The 18714-nt window shown below is 40.2% G+C and overlaps 1 protein-coding gene and 2 pseudogenes across 3 annotated transcripts; 2 read left to right on the plus strand and 1 right to left on the minus strand.

Moving 5' to 3' along the window:
• The first annotated feature begins 4599 nt into the window (after positions 1-4599).
• On the plus strand, positions 4600-8229 carry LOC137745760 (sugar transporter ERD6-like 5; annotated as a pseudogene).
• Positions 7580-11663, minus strand: LOC137745757 (protein transport protein SEC23 G-like). Of its 3 annotated transcripts, none has more exons than XM_068485761.1 (3): positions 10855-11663; positions 8397-10103; positions 7580-8190 (listed from the first exon to the last, which is right to left on the minus strand). In XM_068485761.1, exons 1-2 carry the CDS (start codon positions 11545-11547, stop codon positions 8445-8447), a joined length of 2352 nt encoding a protein of 783 aa, XP_068341862.1. In that variant the 5' UTR covers positions 11548-11663; the 3' UTR covers positions 7580-8190; positions 8397-8444. The 3 variants fall into 3 exon arrangements, with proteins under 3 accessions (XP_068341862.1, XP_068341861.1, XP_068341860.1); XM_068485760.1 differs by having other exon boundaries at positions 8110-8232; XM_068485759.1 differs by lacking the exon at positions 7580-8190 and having other exon boundaries at positions 8309-10103.
• On the plus strand, positions 11575-15955 carry LOC137745464 (sugar transporter ERD6-like 5; annotated as a pseudogene).
• Positions 15956-18714: the final 2759 nt, after the last annotated feature.

An 18714-nucleotide genomic window follows, 5' to 3' on the forward strand; every position in this document is an offset into this window, starting at 1 on the left:
AACTTTGTAAGTAAGCTTGATGGATACTTGTTGCCTTGTTGGATACATGTATCATCCAAAAACACTCAGATTGATTACATGGTTAATGTGTTTTCAAATTGTAAGTTTGTTCAATACATGTACTTTATGTAATCTCTACTTATTTACACGATATACAATAAATTTACTTAAATCCGTCTAGACGCTAGGCCCCTGCCTACCGCCGAAATAGCGCCTAGCGCTTTTTAGAACTTTGAATATACCACTGCAAAGACATAAAAGCAATTCAAATATATTCAGAAATTAAGAACTTTCGCTGAGATCAATACTTCTACATATATTTCTATAAACAGGTTTACAAACATAATCAAGTATTTTAGGATCACTCCAAAGAGTAAAGAAGAATCAAGACTGGAACAGAAAACTGACTGCTATCTGAAGCAGAGAACAATTCACCAGCAGTAGGATCTTTAGCGAAAGAAAATCAGAATCTGGGGAACAATTAAAGAAAAAAGAAAATCCAAAAACAACTAAAGAAATATAGAGAAACAAAGTACCTTGTTGTCAACTGAAAGAACTTGAGAAAAAATCGAACTTCTCTTTCCCCAATTTGATCTTGTTATGTCAGAGAGATAAGAGAGTTAGTGAACGAGAATCAAAGGGTGGGAGAATGGCTGAGGGAGGGAGACGAATGAGAGGTGGTAGTCACCGTTGCTGGCAACCACCAAGTAGCTGGTCATCGAAGTTAGGGTGAAGGAGTAGACGAAAGGGCGCTGAAGACTGGGAAGAAATGAGAATAAATGGATAGGTTTTGTTATTTGGGGGTTTTGATAATTGCATCTATATTTTTTATTTTTAATTCAATATTATGTGAGGAATGACCAGGTGGCCTTCCCTCTTCTTATGTGATGAATTTAACATTATGTCACTTATTAAAATTTCGTTTGGCGGTAAACTTTTCCGTCCACTTTTTTGTGGCGAATCCAAAAGTATAAGTGATGTAAAATATTTTGGTGTCCTGCAAAAATCTTAAAGTGGTGATTTTTAAAAAAGCATCACTTGTTTTACTTATATGTGATGAATTTTCACAAGCCACAAAAAATTCGGTCACTTAATGTGACATCTCACATCGCCCAGGGGAGTGATCCTTAAATGTATATTCTCATCCCTACCTAGCACGAGCCCTTTTGGGAGCTCACTGGCTTCGGGTTCCGTAGGAACTCCGAAGTTAAGCGAGAAGGGGGCTAGAGCAATCCCATGATGGGTGACCCACTGGGAAGTTGCTCGTGAGTTCCCAAAAACAAAACTGTGAGGGAATGGTAAGCCCAAAGTGGACAATATCGTGCTACGGTGGTGGAACGGGCCCGGGAAGTGGTCCGCCCCGAGCCGGGATGTGACAAATTGGTATCAGAGCCTAACCCTAGTCGCGTGTGTGCCGACGAGGACGTTGGGCCCCTAAGGGGGGTGGATTGTGACATCCCACATCGTCCAGGGGAGTGATCTTTAAATGTATATTTCCATCTCTACCTAGCACGAGGCCTTTTGGGAGCTCACTGGCTTCGGGTTCCGTAGGAACTCCGAAGTTAAGCGAGAAGGGGGCTAGAGCAATCCCATGATGGGTGACCCACTGAGAAGTTGCTCGTGAGTTCCCAAAAACAAAACCGTGAGGGAATGGTAAGCCCAAAGTGGACAATATCGTGCTACGGTGGTGGAACGGATCCGGAAAGTGGTCCGCCCCGGGCCGGGATGTGACACTTAATCCATGTTTTCTTGTAGTGATAATTAGCCTTATGTTTTAATATATACAAATCTACCCTTTCTTTTGGCCAGTCAATATGAATCAAAGGCCTATATAGTCTAGGGCAAAATCTAATTTTAAGTTATGATCCTAAATTTTAGTTCGAATCTAATTTTTTTTTTTCATCCAAGCTTATAAACAAGTTTTATTCTTATGATAGAATCATTCCAGTACTAAGTGTTTTTCATACAAAATGTAAAGCTCCACCATTCTGGTTTGATTAGAATTTTTTCCATGCAAATAGAAAAAACAAAACACTTGATTTTTCTTCATTAGTTATATTTTAAAGGCTAATTTCTTTCCATGATTTAAAGGCCTCTCCTAATTTGGTTTTCTGGCTCCGCCACTACATTTATTTATCTACAATCGTGATACCAATCAAACTCCACGTACTGAGCTAGATATATATTAAACTTGTATAGAGTAGGACTACCAAATTCAGCTACCTAACTGTCAACGTCACTGTACATACACATGATTCGCATGAAACGGATAGGTGAAGTTTGAACCAAAGGCATGGTTAGTAATAAAATCTTTGAGAGAAATCTTTAAGTAATAAAAAATTCGTCAATCATAACCAAGGAATAATGAAGAATTAAAAATAAAAATATAGCTGTTTTTATGAATACCTGCATTTCTCATTCTTCTGCAAACCATTTTTTTTTTCTCCACGTATTAATACAGAGAATGGTGTGACAGAAAGGGGCTTTTGCTGGTTTGAGTATTAATACAAAGGAAGGAAGCTCTAGTGGACAAGGTAGTGAGTCCAAATACAAGAAAGCTTGGAAGGGAAAGGATAAAAAGTGGGATAATAAGCCTACTTAGCAAGTAAAGCAAAACAATGGAAATGCTACCAAAACCAAGTGCAAAATTTATAATAAAGTGCACTATGTATATGTTGGTTTAAGGGGAAACCCAAGTGTTTCAAATGTAATGGATTTGGTCACCTGGCAAATGCTTGCAATCCAAGAAGAAATCAGTTGGCTAACTTATTTGTCTAATATGCTTGCAATGTCACTACTGTTGAAAAGAAAAATGATATATGGTACATAAATAGTGGTTGCAGTAACCATATGACAGTTCACGAATCTATGCTTATCAACACTGATAGAAACTTCAATGACAGAATAAAAATGGGAAACAGGCAGCTAGTGAAAGCAATTGGCAAGGTAACAATTGTGATTAAAACAAGAAGAGGCAAAAGGTTCATTAAGGAGGTGATATGTTGGTACTTAGCCTTGATGAAAACCAGCTAAGTGTTGGTCAAATGATCATCATTATTTTCTGTTGTTTGGGGGACAAAATGGTTGAAGTGTTTGATGATAGAAGTCACCAGAACTCGTTCCCAAGGGTCGCGATGACCGAAAATCGAAGCTTTCCATTACTGATGTAGTATCACAATTCTATAGGGTGAAAACTGAAGTTACAGACTACACCAAACTTTGGCATTAAAGATATGGGCACCTGAACTACTAAAGTTTAAATGATCCGCAAAAATTAAGCATGGTCAGTGGCTTGCCAAAATTGAAGAACTCAGAGAAGGTATGTTAAGGGTGTAAAATTGGCAAGCATCACAGAGAAGCATTTAAGAGTGGAACGTCTTGGAGAGCATCAGAACCTCTTGAACTCATACACACAAATGTGTGTGGTCCAATGCAGACTGCAACTATGAGTGAAAACAGGTATTTCCTCTTGTTTTATTGATGACTGCACAAGGATGTGCTGGGTTGACTTATGAGATACAAGTCTGACGTCTTTAGTATCTTCAAGAAGTTCCAAGTCCATGGTAGTGTTGCAGAGTGGATTCAAGTCAAGAAACCAAGGAGTGATAGGGGAGATGAATATACCTCACTTGAACTCGAGAATTTATGTGAGAATATTTCCTAGAAGGAAAACTTACAGTTGCTTACACTCCACAACAGAATATAGTGGCAGAAAGGAAAAATAGAACCATAGTCGAGATGGCCAAGTCCATGCTCTATGAGAAAAAAATTCCATATATTTTCTGGGGTGAAGCAGTCAATACTGTTGTCTATTTGATCAACAGAAGCCCTACAAGGGCTCTTCACAAGAAGACACCATTTGAAGCCTTCAGGGGTAGAAAACCAGGTGTTGGAACTAAATGAATATCTGCTGTTGATCTTGCCTTAGTCAGCAGGAAGGCCAAAAGAAAGCAACGGCTAGTTTTTCAATTTAAATGTTAATAGAGTTAGGTGAAGTTTTATCTTATAGATACATGTAAGGGTAAAATTATATGTGTTGTAAACCTTAGATTGAAGAAAACAGCTGTTAGTGAGCAGGTAGCTTTGACATAGTTAAGCTTGTACTACAGAAATGGAGGAATCCTACGGAAGTCAACGAATGAAATCATCACTGCAGTAGCAGCAACGTTTTGCTCCGCACTTCCCTAAAACATTCTCCACTTTTACCATCTATTAATTACACAACAAAATATCAGTTGCTCATTAGAACTTTAACACAAATCAGGCAGATGAAATACTATTTAACTTCAATCGTCCTACCAATCAAACTCCACCAACTGAACTAGATTTATAATAAACTTGTAGGTGAAGTTTGAACCAAAGGAAAGGTTGGGAATAAAATATTTGAGAGATATCTTTACAGAATAAAATACTCGTTAATTATAACCAATAATAATGAAGAATTAATAATAAATTATGGTTGTTTTTATGAATACCTGCATTTCTCATTTTTATGAGTACCTGCATTTCTCATTCTTCTGCAAACCGTTTTCTTTTTCCACGTGTACTTTTTCACCTTCTTCACAAGAAAATAAGATTTGTTTGGATCATAGAGAAACCATGGAAGAAGGACTACTAAGAGACGTGTTCAGTAACGTAAATGGGGATGCAGTTGATGGGAGTCAAACAATGCCCAGTGGATCCCCATCAGTCACCATTGTTGTTGTTCTAAGCACTTTGGTGGCCCTCTGTGGATCTCTCTCTGCTGGCTGTGCCGTAAGTAATTTTGTGATTTACAATCCCATTTTCTCCTTCTGCACTCCTCCTCTTGTTTCCGTGCCTTGATTCTCCTTTGATATATTAATTTAGTCAAAGTGCTTGAAAAAAGGGAGGAGTACAAGAGGATAAGAGGGACGTGCAAAAATCATCTTCCGGTTTTAATCTTGATAAACATTAATTACAATGATCTGCTGCAGACAGGATATTCATCAGCTGCTGAATCTGGGATCGTTGAAGACTTGGACCTTACTCTTGCTGCCGTAAGTACAATAGTGTTGGTTGAGAGACCCCAAATCATTTAAACTATTATGCAATTCTTTAGTCTCCCCACGTGGGATTCGGGTATTAAATAAAGGTTTTAAAAGACACTAAGCGCTAGTCGCTAGTCGAGCAGCGAGCTGGAGCCTAGCGCTTAGGTGGCTAGATGGGGTCTAGGCGGATTTAACTAAATCCATTATATTTCATGTAAATAAGTATATGTTTATACTTAAAATATATATAACATCATCATAAATTACAAAATAGAATGACATATATATTATGAAGTATTGGAACATAATGAAAACATGAGGAACAAGCATATAATGTGTGATTATTTAAGTATTCAACAAGTCTCTTACAATTTTTGGGCTGGCTAGACGGGTGCCTAGGCGGTCGCCTCAGCAGGTCTATGCGTCATTTCTTAATTTTCAAACACCTAGGCATTAATCAGGGTGGTGGCTAGCCGCCTAGTGCGTAGGTGGGACCTAAGCGGCACTAGACGGGGATTTTTAAAACAGTGTTAAATATGAAGTTCATCAGTTAAGTTTTCCCATTGTGGAATTTACAAACATGGATTTGGTTTCGTAAATTTTGGATGCCGAAGAAAAGTTTCAGATTCTTTGCGAAGTTCTCTATCTGCATTTTGACAAACTTTCTTCTCCTTACGCAGTACTCAGTTTTCGGTTCAATACTGACAGTAGGAGGAATGATTGGTGGATTACTAAATGGAAAAATGGCGGATATGATCGGTCGTAGGGGTGTAAGTTTTTCTACTAACTACCCTTTATATTTAAATTATCTCATGAACTAAACTCTTCTTGTTCTTAATTTCCCCGCTCATTTTATGAAACAGACAATGGGAGTCTCTGCAATATTCAGTTCTGCAGGGTGGCTCACTATTGCATTTGCAAAGGTTTCTTCTCTTTCCCATCTCCATATATATGATTAGATACTAAATTTTAGCAGATGTGATTGTAGCCACATCGGCCAAAGCGAATGTGCTGCACCCGAATTTCAGACCCCCTCCCTGTAGTTTAAATTAGTTTACAGTAGAATGTCGCTTAAGTTTTGTTTTCTCCTTTTTATCTGAATCTATCAGTACTTGAATTAAATAATTGATGTTAGAATGCTTGGTGGCTGGATACTGGACGACTGTCAGTGGGATTTGGCATCGGGATAATTATGTACGTGGTATGTGCGAATTTCCTACGAAGTATAGGTATTTTTTCCTGAAATCTTTTGAAATGATTTCTTACTTATACATGAACAGGTACCTGTCTACATATCAGAAATAACACCTAAGGATCTCCGAGGAACATTTACTTCAGCTAATCAGGTATGATGTCGATAACAAAATCACTGTGAATATGAGATAATCTCTAATTACCTTTCATTAATTACTAGCCTAAATTTCATGAAGTACACAGTTTTTCATTAGCTGCGGTTTTTCGCTGTTCTATTTCATTGGAAACGCCCTACCCTGGCGCACCATTGCAGTAATCGGTAACTTATCCGCTAGTCTTAAACCTTATGTTAAGTTTATCTAGGCATAAAAATTTACTGGAACACTTAATACTATGAGATTTTACATTATCAGGTGCAATTCCAACTCTACTACAAATTATAGGTTTATTTTTCATCCCAGAGTCTCCAAGGTGGCTGGTGAGTGCGTGTCTAGTAAAGTTTAAATAAATCAAGCGCTCAAGTAACTAAAACACTTAGCTCCGCAGGCCAAAGTTGGTAAACAAGAAGACCTTGAAGCCACTCTGCAGCGTCTTAGAGGAACGAAGGCTTCTGTATCACAAGAAGCAGCTGATATCATGGTAATGTTCCAAGTTTCAACACTTTAAGGTTAAAGATATTTCTTTCGGCATACAATCAAGAAATGAGATCGTGTTCTCTTGTATCGTGGCAGGATTATACAGAAATGTTTCAGCAGCACTCAGAAAGTATGCTAGACTTGTTCCATAAGAGATATGCTGACTCGCTCATCGTATGAATTTCTCAAAGAACATATATTTACAGAATTCATCAATTGTTTCACTTCCCCGTTTTCTGATGTGTCCGACATTTGTACACACATTTGATTCGTCTCAGATTGGTGTCGGGCTGATGTTTCTACAACAATTTTCCGGGGCTAATGCAACGGCTTTTTATGGAAGCTCTATATTTGTAGATGCCGGTAAATCAAAATACATTTTTATTTTGCTTCATACAGTTGAAAGGCAATATAACGAAAAATATGCTCTCATGTCCATTTTCGGGTAGATTTTTCAAGTAGTGTCGGGACTATTGCATTGGCTATTAGCGGGATACCTTCTGTTGCGTTGTGTGTTTTCTTGACTGACAAATCTGGACGACGACGACTTCTAATGGTGAGAAAGGCAAAGAATCTGACTTTTCGATGTTGAATACCAGTAAGTCCGTAACGAAGTTGTGTAATGTTTGCAGGTTTCTGCTGCCGGAATGTGCTTGAGCTCGTTTCTTGTGGGCTTGGCATTCTATTTTCAGGTTTCTCCTCAAACTAAACTTTGATACTTCTCTTGTTTGATTTGCTGTTTGCTTCATAAATGTTCGATCGTGCTTTGAAGTACATTTTTTCGTCGTGGCAGGACCTCGACCTGTGGAAGAAAGGAACTCCAGTTCTCGTTCTCATCGGCATGCTGGTACAATATAACCGATCACATCTTCCGTCTCCTTGTAAGTTATTCGAGAAATGAGAATATTTGAACTAATTGATGTTGCATTCAGGGTTATGGTACGACATACTTGATCGGAATGTCAGGATTACCGTGGGTTATTATGTCAGAGGTACAGCTCTACCAACTGATTATCCGAAACTTAACAAGAAATCGACTTTTATAACGAAGATTTGATGCGTTTCTTTTCAGATTTTCCCGGTAAACATTAAAGGTTCGGCCGGAAGCCTGTTGAGTTTGGTGTACTGGTCTTGTTCTTGGATAACAACTTACACCTTCAATTTTATGATGGAGTGGAGCTCGGCAGGTGGGTATAAAATCCACTCCCCTCCTCTCTTCCCTTCGCTTTCGGTCTTTCTGCATACTAATAACTGTTCGAATGATTTCAGGAACGTTTTTCTTCTACGCAGCCATTGCCGGTTTAACTGTTTTGTTCTCAGCAAAGCTAGTGCCGGAGACCAAGGGGAGAACCCTAGAAGAAATACAAGCATCAATCGCCCATTTTGTTTAATATCTGTAGAATTTCACGTCATTTGAGCATCAATTTTCCATTTTGTCGATAACGTTGATCATGTAATGATAACAGATACTTGGAAAATAAATTGACTCGTTATCAAAAGCACAGTGGGTTAATACAACTAGACACCTTTTTCTCTTCAAAACTATACACAAAAATACCTTTGTATGACGAGAAAATCGAAAATCCATATAAAGTGCTCCTCTTCATCAGCCTTGCACTGCAAGGACCTGCAAGTGATCTAAAAATACCTGCAAGCTCAGATCATCGGTGAAAATAATATCTGAACCGTCAGTGTGTGTTGAATTCTGGGTAACAGATGGATTCAACTTTGCAAGAAGAAACCTCGCTTGGCTGCCATGCTGGTCACATTTAATAAACTTTGGTGCAGGAACTCGGTCAGCCATCAACTGCTCTGCATCAATTTCCGGGGCTTCCAACAGCTTCCTCAAATTCTCATGGTTTGGGTCCTTGTCATACCCAAGCTTCCTCCACTGAGCAACTTTGGACCCGTAATGAATAACCACGTGAAAGTATGAGTCAAAGAGCAAGATAACATCTGGAGAGATGGAGCGAACATCTAGGAGGACTGGAACAGGTGGACCATCAAAGGAGTATTGGAAAAGCGTGGGCTGGATCATGATAAGGGAACCCACCACCCCCTCACGATTCAGCATTAGCCGGAAGAAAGCAGTCTCATCAGGACTACTGTTGAAGACATCAATAAACTGAGACCTCCTTAAGTAATACATGAACTGAGGGAAAAGGGAGAAGTTGGATGACAGGCGGAAAGAAGTTGGATCTTCCTCCGCATAGTCTCCAAACTTGGAAGCAAAGCGGATCAATGTGTCATCCAGCCATCTGATAACATCTCGAGCGAAACAAGTCTCAGCTCGGCGAATAGCAAGCCTGGCTATCACTGAAGCTGCAGCTTCTTGATCAAACCCAGCAGCAATTTCTGGTGAACTGCCCCCAACCCATCTTCTCGCTGCAGTTGTTACCCTTTTCCGGATCCCCATGTTCCCATGACGGTATCTTATTATGAACTGTATCAGGAATGCCGACCCAGGTTGAACTTTCTGCTCATCACTCACTCGGAAGAAAAAAGCAATGCATGTTTTATTGGTGATTGTACCCAACTTCCACATATAGGTACCACCCTCCCCAATCTCACTGCTACTCACTAAATCATTGACTTCTCGAAGAGATACACAAGGACCTAGGGCTCCACAGATTTTAATATCTCTAGTGGTTACTATCTCAATAGTTGCATCAAAATACATCTTCAAATATCCCCCTTTATCACGAGTAAAAATGTGGCTTAAACATTTTCTGAATTGATTTGACGCAAATGACTCACCTAGCATCATGAAACCACCTGACTTCTCAACAGGGACCTTCAGCTCTGCAACTCCAGCTTGATCAAGAGAACAAGCAAACAAATCGAGAACAATAGATGCATCAGTTAACCTCTGCGACACTTGCCTATAAAAGCTGCAAGATCTACTATAGTAAGGGGCATGACCATTGATGAGGTCTCGGTGATTTCTGATGGACTTGCTAAGATCGGAATCAACGATTATTCCTGGGCCTAAAGTTGCTGGTCCAGATGTGAAGACCATGATCCTGGAACCCGTGCTCCCTGAACATCCTTCCAGAAGTCCAAGTGCAGCTGATATTGCTGCTCCGGTACACCTTTGAGGACGATGACCGGGCTTGACTTGAACTGAACAATGAATCTCTTCAATTGCAGTTGTGATGTTGAACTCACATTCAGAAACAGGTAGCAAAAAGCCCTGCTTTTGATTAACTGATATCTTTCCGAGTTGCTGATGCTTTGGTCGCTTAATGCCTAGAAATTGTTGGGTCTAAGAGTTCAAAATATAAATGTAATGCATTAAATTCCAGTTACATACAGGATGAGTTAAAACTTAAAATGCATTCAATGAGAAAACTCAGTAATTCAAATTAGGCACAGAACATTCTCTAGGGAATATGAAGCGCATAAGTAAACAGATCAATCGGCGAGAAAATCTGGATCTGAGTTAGTATACTTGATTGCTTTCAACCTCTGAGCAAACTAGGAGACTAATTCTTAAACGACGAGAGCATTTCTAGTTTCTAGAAGACCCGAAAAGCACTGAGATTTCCACAAATATCAAAATGGATTAAGTGATAAAACTACTACTTCAGAGTTCAGACTATCAAATTCAAATGGACTGCTTCAAAATTTAAACTCCAAATTGAATGTCTTCTAAACTTCCTAAAGCAACTCGTTAATAACCAAGAGTTTGATAATAAGTAAAAACACGAAAAATGTGACACATTCCTACTTCAACACACCAAAATATGGCAAATTTAAACTCAAAGATTGTAAATTTACATAACACGCATCTACTTCATAACCAAGAACAGCAATTATTATAAACACGAAAAAACGTAACATATACTTCAACACACAAAAATTTAAACTGCAAATGGTTAAACTTCTCCTAAACTACCAAAAGAAACTCATTGATATCCAAAATAAGTGCTAACAAGTAAAAAACACGCAAAATGCAACATCTTTCACTTCAACACACCAAAAAATTATGGCAAGCAAAGAAGAAAACCAGCTACCTGAAGCGATGACAGCTCCCGTTCGCCGTGAAGCATCACGGCCCTCGAGCACTCCGAAAACCCGAGATCATGAACGCGAACCATCGAATCAAACGTGATCAGACCCACCAAAGCGGTCTCCGGAAGCTTCTCCACAACAAGCAAGAGCTCATTTTTAAGTGCCCCAAGCTCGTCCCCAGGCGTGCAAGCATCCACAACGAACACAAACGCCGGCCTCACCCCTCTCGAATCCCCATTCGACACCGACGACGCCGCCGCCGACGACCCCATAGACGACAGGGACGACGATGACGACAACCCACTTGCCCAATTCTGGGAATTCGAGCCAGAATTGGGAATTCCATGGGCGGTTTTGGCGTACTCTACGGCGCTGTAAGTCGGAAAAAGCTCGGCGGGGAGGTTGGTCTCGCCGATGTTGGAGTAAGAGTGAGGGAAGGAGTTCTTGTGGTGGCAGAAGGAGCAGAACCAGATGCGAGAAGGGTAATCGACGCGGGCGTAGGGGTTCAAAACGGCGCGGCATCGGAGGCAAGTGACGGGGTCGTAGGGGAGTATCGGGAGCTCGGCTTGCTGCATCAACGGTGTGCACATGACGCTGAGAGGGATGACAAGGGCGGCGCACTCGGATTTTGACGGCGGCCATGAATTCCAGGACCATCGGAGGCCCTCGATCGCCTCCAGTTCCACGAAATCCATGGCGGAGATTCGATCAGGGTTCGGTGAAGTTTGAATCTTTCTGTTTCATCGGCTTGGATTCGCCGTGCGTGTGAACAGACGGGCGCAGATCTAGAGAGATGGTCGTTTTTCGCTTCTTGTTTTCAAAATGTCACGTACTTGTCACGTGATACTGAAAGGGTACATGGTCATGGAGTACAAAGTGTCACGTGTTTGTCACGATGTATCAATTTTCTCTCAAAACACCATAATATTTGTTAAATCATAGCAATTTTCTTCTACGTTTGTATAATCTTTTGATGTGTTAAAGTTATGTTGGGGCATTATAGGACCTAATTAGGTAATCGGAAGCGACACTCGCATCACACACACTAAAAGTGATATCATGAAGTTTCGTTTTTTTTTTTTAATTGTTGTTTTATATTCTTGAACAACAAGCAGAGTTAGTCAATTTGTTGCAAAAATGGTTTATTCGCAGAACCTATAAACAAATTCAATATCATCAATTTAACAGAAGATCAAATAGTCACATGAAAAACGTAAATAGATACAATTTTAAGACCTCGAGATATACTACAACTCCATTTGTAGATGATAAGAGTGAACCGACCTTGATTGCAAATTGCAATTAGATGTTCGCCACCTTTGTATATATATCATGTAGATTATAGTCTCTTCGGTTTTCATTCCTCTGCATTTGGTAAACTTTCTTCTCCTTCTGCAGTACTCAGTTTTTGGTTCAACATTAACAATCGGCAGAGTGATTGGTGGATTGGTAAATGGAAGAACAGCGGATCTCATTGGTCTTAGAGGTGTAAGTTTTCGCATTTCCCGTTGTCCCTAGGCCTAGTGCAGATGCTCAAACTTATATTATCTATATTTTTTTTTGTTCTTTTCATGTTGATATCTTGAAACAGACAATGTGGCTGTCCGAAACATTCAGTACTGCAGGGTGGCTGAGTATAGCATTTGCAAAGGTTTCTTCTCTTTCCTGTCTCCATATACATATGATGAATGCAACCTATTGTTTTCTATTTCTCTCTTTTTTCCTGCCTGCCTTTTGTTTTCTTCCCTTATTGTGTTTCAATCAGTAGTTGAGTTCAATGCTTGATGGTAGAATGCTTGGTGGCTGGATTTTGGACGGCTGTTTTCGGGGTTTGGCGTTGGGTTAAGTATGTACGTGGTTAATGCAAACTCCGTCTCGTTCTTCTTCAAATGTAAATCAGTTTCTAACATATCCATATAAAACATATATAAAATGATCAAGTTCTCTCCCATTAACAGGTACCTGACATAGCGGAAATAACACCCAAGGATCTTGGGGCAACGTTTACTTCAGCTATGATTCATGATGCTTACCCTCTTACTAGTTACTTTCCACTTCTCTAATCAGTAGTCTAAATTTCATCAAGTGCACAGTTGATGGTTAGCTGCGGCATCACACTTATGTATTTCATTGGAAATGCCTTAAACTGGTGTACCATTGCTCTAGTTGGTACAAGATATAGTTGATTCTGGAGCTATTCCATCCCTACTACATATCATAGGTTTATTTTTCATTCCAGAGACTCCAAGGTGGCTGGTGAGTTAAGAATGAGTTACTCGTCTCTGTGACCTTATTCTGCCAACAGTGCACACAGCTAGAATCAATTATGGTACGCTAGTTTGCAGGCTAAAATTGATAAATAAAAGGACCTTTATGCTGCTCTGCAACGTCTTAGAGGAAAATTTCTTATATATCTCAAGAAGCAGCTGATATCGTGGTAACTTTCCAAATCCGAACTTCATGTTATCGTTTAAAGGTTATTTGTTTGGTATCCTCAACTTGAGGAATTATTTTGGAGATAAATTATATTCTTTAGCTTTTAAAAAGAATAAGACATAATAGTATATCGTGGCGGGATTATACCATGATCTTTCAGCAGCAGTCAGAAAGAGTGCTGGACTTGTTTCAGCGAAGATACGCTCGCTCACTCATTGTAAGCTTTCTCAAGGGAAATACGATTGAACAAGTCATTTACTGCATTACCTTTTCTTTTCATGAGGTGTCTTACCTTTCTACGGATATTTTAACTGGTTTAGGTTGGAGCTGGATTGATGGTACTGCAGCAATTTGGGGGGGTCTAGTGCAGTAACATTTTATGGAAATCATATTTTCTGCTATACAGCATTTGATACTGGATCAAAGGCTTTTATTTTGTTTCATTTATTCAAATGCTGTACAGCAGAAAATATGATTTCGTATCCATTTACTGGCAGATTTCTCAAGTAGCATTGGGACTATATCATTGGCAATTATTGGGGTACATGAGTCTGAAAACTATCACTCCATAAGTGATTAGATAGTTTCGTTTGATGCATATCTCCAATGAGTAGATATTTCTTTCGTGTTTTACATATACCTGGTGTTTTATTGAGTATGCTATTAGCAGATAAATCAGGAAGACAGCCACTTCTGGTGGTAAGAAATTGAGAATGGCGAAAGAACGTTTATTTTATGATATCAGTAAGCTCACAGTAAAGCCATCAAATTTTGCAGGTTTCTGCTGCTGGGATGTGCTCAGGTGCCTTTCTAGTGGGTTTGGCATTTTTTCTTTCAGGTCTCTACCAAAATTTGTTCCCGCACTTCTCAGCTTGTGTTGTTTCTTGCTTCATTTGCAAATTCATATTTTGACGTACATCTTTTTTATACGGCAGGACCTTGACCGTGGAAGGGCTCCCGTTTTGGTGTTTATTGGCATGCTGGTAAATCCAAACAATCCACATACAAGTATTTTTTCTTCTCTTGGAAATATTAGTCACATCTTTAGCAACGAACAAGTCACGTACATCTAAAATGCTCTCCATACGAATAGTTAAGTTAATTTTAGTTAATACTGGTCCTGCATTCAGGCTTATAATGTATCTTTCAACACGAAAAGTTCGTCTTCTTGACCATTTGTGGTTGAACTGTTGTATTCATTGCAAAACTAGTGATGGATACCAAGGGGCGAGCGCTAGAAGAACTACAGGCGTCAATTACTCATCTTGTGTAGTTAGATGAACTATGAAGGCATGCTAGCACACAAGAGGCCCTTTTCTGAGCCCAAAGCCTGGTTTTACAATAGTAATAGGACGCTTATTGCCACTTTCGTGTAACATATATTCACTTTTTGTGGTATCGCGGCAATTCTGCTCAATGTTTGAAGAAAATTGACTCCCAAATTTTCTTTTTTCACAGTTCTTTTGACACAGAGAAGTTTTTAGGGTAACTCACACTATTATATAGTATTATCAATACATTCATGTTGTAACCAGTAACGGTACATAGTGGTGTGACTATTGAATTAAATGGAGAATTAAGAAATGGTTGGAGAAAACATAAAATAGAACTCAATTCCTCTGCACGTCAAAAACATTAAGTCTAAGCCCTATCGTGGTGGTGGCAGTAATAGCAACGACGGTGCCATAAATGAACAACGAAGTGAAAGTTGCTCATCAGCCAGCACCATGGTTGTGGTCAGCACTCTGGTTGCTGTGTCTGTCTCCTATTTTTGCACTACAAAATTGTCCACTAAAGACTTACAAGATCTGAAAATTATGCAACTAAAAGTACAAATAGTGACGTCTGAAGAACCAATAATGCTACTTTTGTCATCTAATTCGGGTGTGGCAGAAAAACTTAAAAATGATTCCGGGTCATTTGAAGTGCATGTCAAGAAGCACTGTTTAATTAAAATTTCAATGTGTATAATAAGTGCTGGTTTGAAAATACTTCTTTAAAACTCACTTTATTTTTTTAACCTGCAGATGACAGATTTTTCAGTGTGCCCGAAACACAGGATGGTACATTAAATGTCATTATACAAGTGGGAGGACACTTGAAAATTAAACTTCCTCCAACTTATATAATGACATGTGGTATACCAGCCCTTATCCGTGATGCTCGGCTACTAATGATGTGCTGCTTTAGTATTGAATCGTTTGGAGTGTTAAGAATAAGGCCTACCCCCGGTTCTTGGTAGTTGGGTTGGTGTGTCCTTCTGGTACTCGTCTACCCCCGATGTGCCATTAGGCCGAGCTGCTGCGTTTGTTGGAACATAAGTAGTCTTTGTATCCGGCAATCTATGCAAGGTAGTCCAATCTGCTTGATCTTGTCATTGAAAGATGAGACTCGCTTATGTTGGTCATGTCTCATTGGAGCACCTTATCAATAGCTTCGTTGCACAGGAAATCGTGCAATCGCTCGGTCAGGAGCCTTTCTACTTCTTCCTGAATTTGCCTTTGTTAGGGGCGGCAGAGCTCTCGGTTGCTCCCGGTCGTGACTTGCTAGTCTAGGCTGCTCTTCCATGTGTTCGGCTTGATATGCCACGATTACGGTGCATGTGGTATGTTCCTAGCAGGCGAGCAGGTAACTCGCAAGCTGCTGGTTGAACTTGAGCAAGATTGAGTGACTGCTTCTCTCCGTCCGTTGTGCTACCTACTTCGATGTGAGGTGGAGAATGCTCATTGCGGGCCTTGCCGTGAATGAACACTTCGCTTGGAAGGTTGCTCATGTTGATTATCAGAGTGTGACCCCAACCGTGAGTGTATGTTTGTCTGTGGGCCTAACTGAGAGTGCATGCTCATCCACGCATTAAGACAAGAGTATACGCTATCTCAAGGGCCCAGTCGGGAGTGTACTCTGTTAAAACACTTGGTTCGTGACCGGTCAAGTGGCTGATTGATGGGACTCTGCTGGAGAGGTTCTTCGTTTGCCCTTGTCCTACTTCAGGACACCTCGTCAGGGGCACATTACATCTCGATGCTCTGCAAGAGCTGACTCACTAAAGTCGTCTACTGTGCGAGGGCACTCATAAACTCTATAACTTGTTGAGACAAGTATTATTCTCCATTTGAGTTGGAAGAGCTTGGACGAAATGCGTCTCCTTGAGTAGTGGATGTGCAGTGGACTCCGGGTGCGAGATTTGAGTTGGGACATGTTAAATTCACAGAGAAATGGGTTGAAAATGCCCCCGGTTCAATCATGGGCCCAGAAATTTGGTTGAACCAATCTTGGACCAATCTGGGCTGCTTGGAAGGCCATGGAAACAGGCTAGGCCATGAAAGCTAGCTGGGCCACGGGAGCAGACTAGACTACGGGAGCATGCTGGGCCACAATAGTAGGCTGCTCAACTTGTGGTGCACGTGGGTGCGAGGCTAGGGCTTGCGTTACTAGGGCAGCGGCTTGGGCTTGCTGCTGCAAAGTGGCATGGGCTTAAGCTGGTGGCTGCCTCGTTGCCCCCTGCTCACTGTGGGCTCGCTACCATGGAGCTGGCCCACTCCTCACTGCCACAGTAGTCCCCGTGGATGCCATGGTGGTAATGCTCCTTGGTGGTAAAGTTGCTCCTCTTACCATCGTGTTGAGCCTTGTGAATCGTTGTGGTGGGGCTATGTCTCGTCCTTTATCATTCGATCCGAATCTTTGAACATAGGAAGTTTCGTTTGTCGAGGTTTCCGAATCCCTTGCCATTGTACTTTTCTTTTATGTTTTACCAAAGAATTTTTAGAAATAAAAATTCTAAGAATAAGAACGTACGAAAAATCTACAAATGAACAAGAAAACGAAAAACCTTATATGCGAGAGTCTTCTACGAGTGTGTGACTCAACTCTCAATGAAAGCACCAATTTGTGGATGCAAATTTTTGCCGTCTCCTTCTTGGACAAAATTGCACCTACAAAACAATTAACACATTAGGTCAAGGATAAGAGCCTCACACGCCCATGATGAATGGGGGGGCTATGCCCAATGAACCTCTGATGCCAAAGTTAGAATTTTGAAAGAAAAGTGTTTGGAGAATTTAGAGAATTTTGCAAGAGAGTTGGAATTGAGTTTTGGAGAGAATGAGGTAGGTATTATAGGGGTGTGGCTGGCCCCTTTAGGAGAAGGAGGACCGACCACTTGGTTAGTATTTTGGGTGAGGTTCATGATTTGTAGCTAATTATGGATAATTGAATAATAAATCAATTAATTAGCTAATTAATAGAATGATTTCCCAATTGATTAGCTAATCAATATAATAAAAGAGGAATGATTTAGGAGTTACCTTGTGGAGAGGATTGGATGAGAATGAATGAAATAGGTTTTGAATTATTACCTATTTTGGGCACTTTTGACTTGGTTGAGGAATAATTGCCTACTACTTGCGCATAGGAATCGGTGTGCCTTAAGGGTAATTTACCCAAAAAACCACGTGTCACCTTGTGATTATTTTTTGCTCCACAGCGTTAGCAATGCCACCTACATATAGCAATTGAATAAATGGAAAATCAAAAGATTTTCAATTGTTGCCCAACCTCCTCTCCTCTGCCGCCTTCAATGGTGCCCCCCCCCCCCCCCCCCATCTCTTTCTTTGGGGATGGAGGTACAATAGGGTGGGGTAAACACCAACAAAGTTGAAATCGAGTGTTGTTCTGGTGTTTGAAATATTTTGGCTTCTCCAAACAGGCCTTGTCCTATTGATGCAATGGGCCATTTTCTGGAATTTGAGTGTCGTGGCAAAGATCGGAGCTTTCATTTTTTAAATTTGGGATTTTTGCTTTTACTATGAGAAATTAGGGTTCTTGATGCAATATTTGGAACGTGTATCGGTTTTGTGGTGGACTTTTATCGTGCAATTAACGGCGTTGGGGGATATGTGGAGGCCTAGATTATGGCAATCCCTTAAAGATATATAGTTTACAAATCTTTGACTTGAACATAAATTTTGGAAATCCCACTAAAAATCATCTCTTTCTAGTGACATGCACATGATATGCTCACAGATCTAAGTCAACCCAAGAACCCAGAGCTTGCAGCTCTCTCTTCGAAATCAGAAAATTGACATCATCACCTGTGAGTTTTTACATTTTATATGTGGGTATTTTCGTCAATTCGTTGTTGTGCATGATGTGCATGACTTGTGCATAAATGGTTTGTTCTATTTCAGTCATAAGATTAAAAAAAATAGTTCATTTTTTACAGTTTCTCCATATTTTATCACTTTCCAACAGGCCCTAATAAATACTTCTGACGACTAGAGCAGCAATCGCTACCCTACTGCATATTTTACACTGCTAACAAACTTACTTCGTCTCCTATTCGATCGAAATACCTTCCCATGACAAACTCACCTACCTCCCTTCAAACAGCCAAACCTCGTTACTCAACCTCCATTCAAACAACCATT

This window comes from Pyrus communis, chromosome 9 (genome assembly GCF_963583255.1).
Source record: "Pyrus communis chromosome 9, drPyrComm1.1, whole genome shotgun sequence".
Classification (NCBI taxonomy): domain Eukaryota; kingdom Viridiplantae; phylum Streptophyta; class Magnoliopsida; order Rosales; family Rosaceae; genus Pyrus; species Pyrus communis.

Excerpts from the sequence above, each read along its gene's own strand:
- LOC137745757 (XM_068485761.1), bottom strand. The coding sequence starts at position 11,547 with ATGGATTTCGTGGAACTGGAGGCGATCGAGGGCCTCCGATGGTCCTGG. Across the intron at positions 10,104-10,854 it reads GGGAGCTGTCATCGCTTCAG|ACCCAACAATTTCTAGGCAT; the intron begins GTAGCTGGTTTT and ends TTGAACTCTTAG.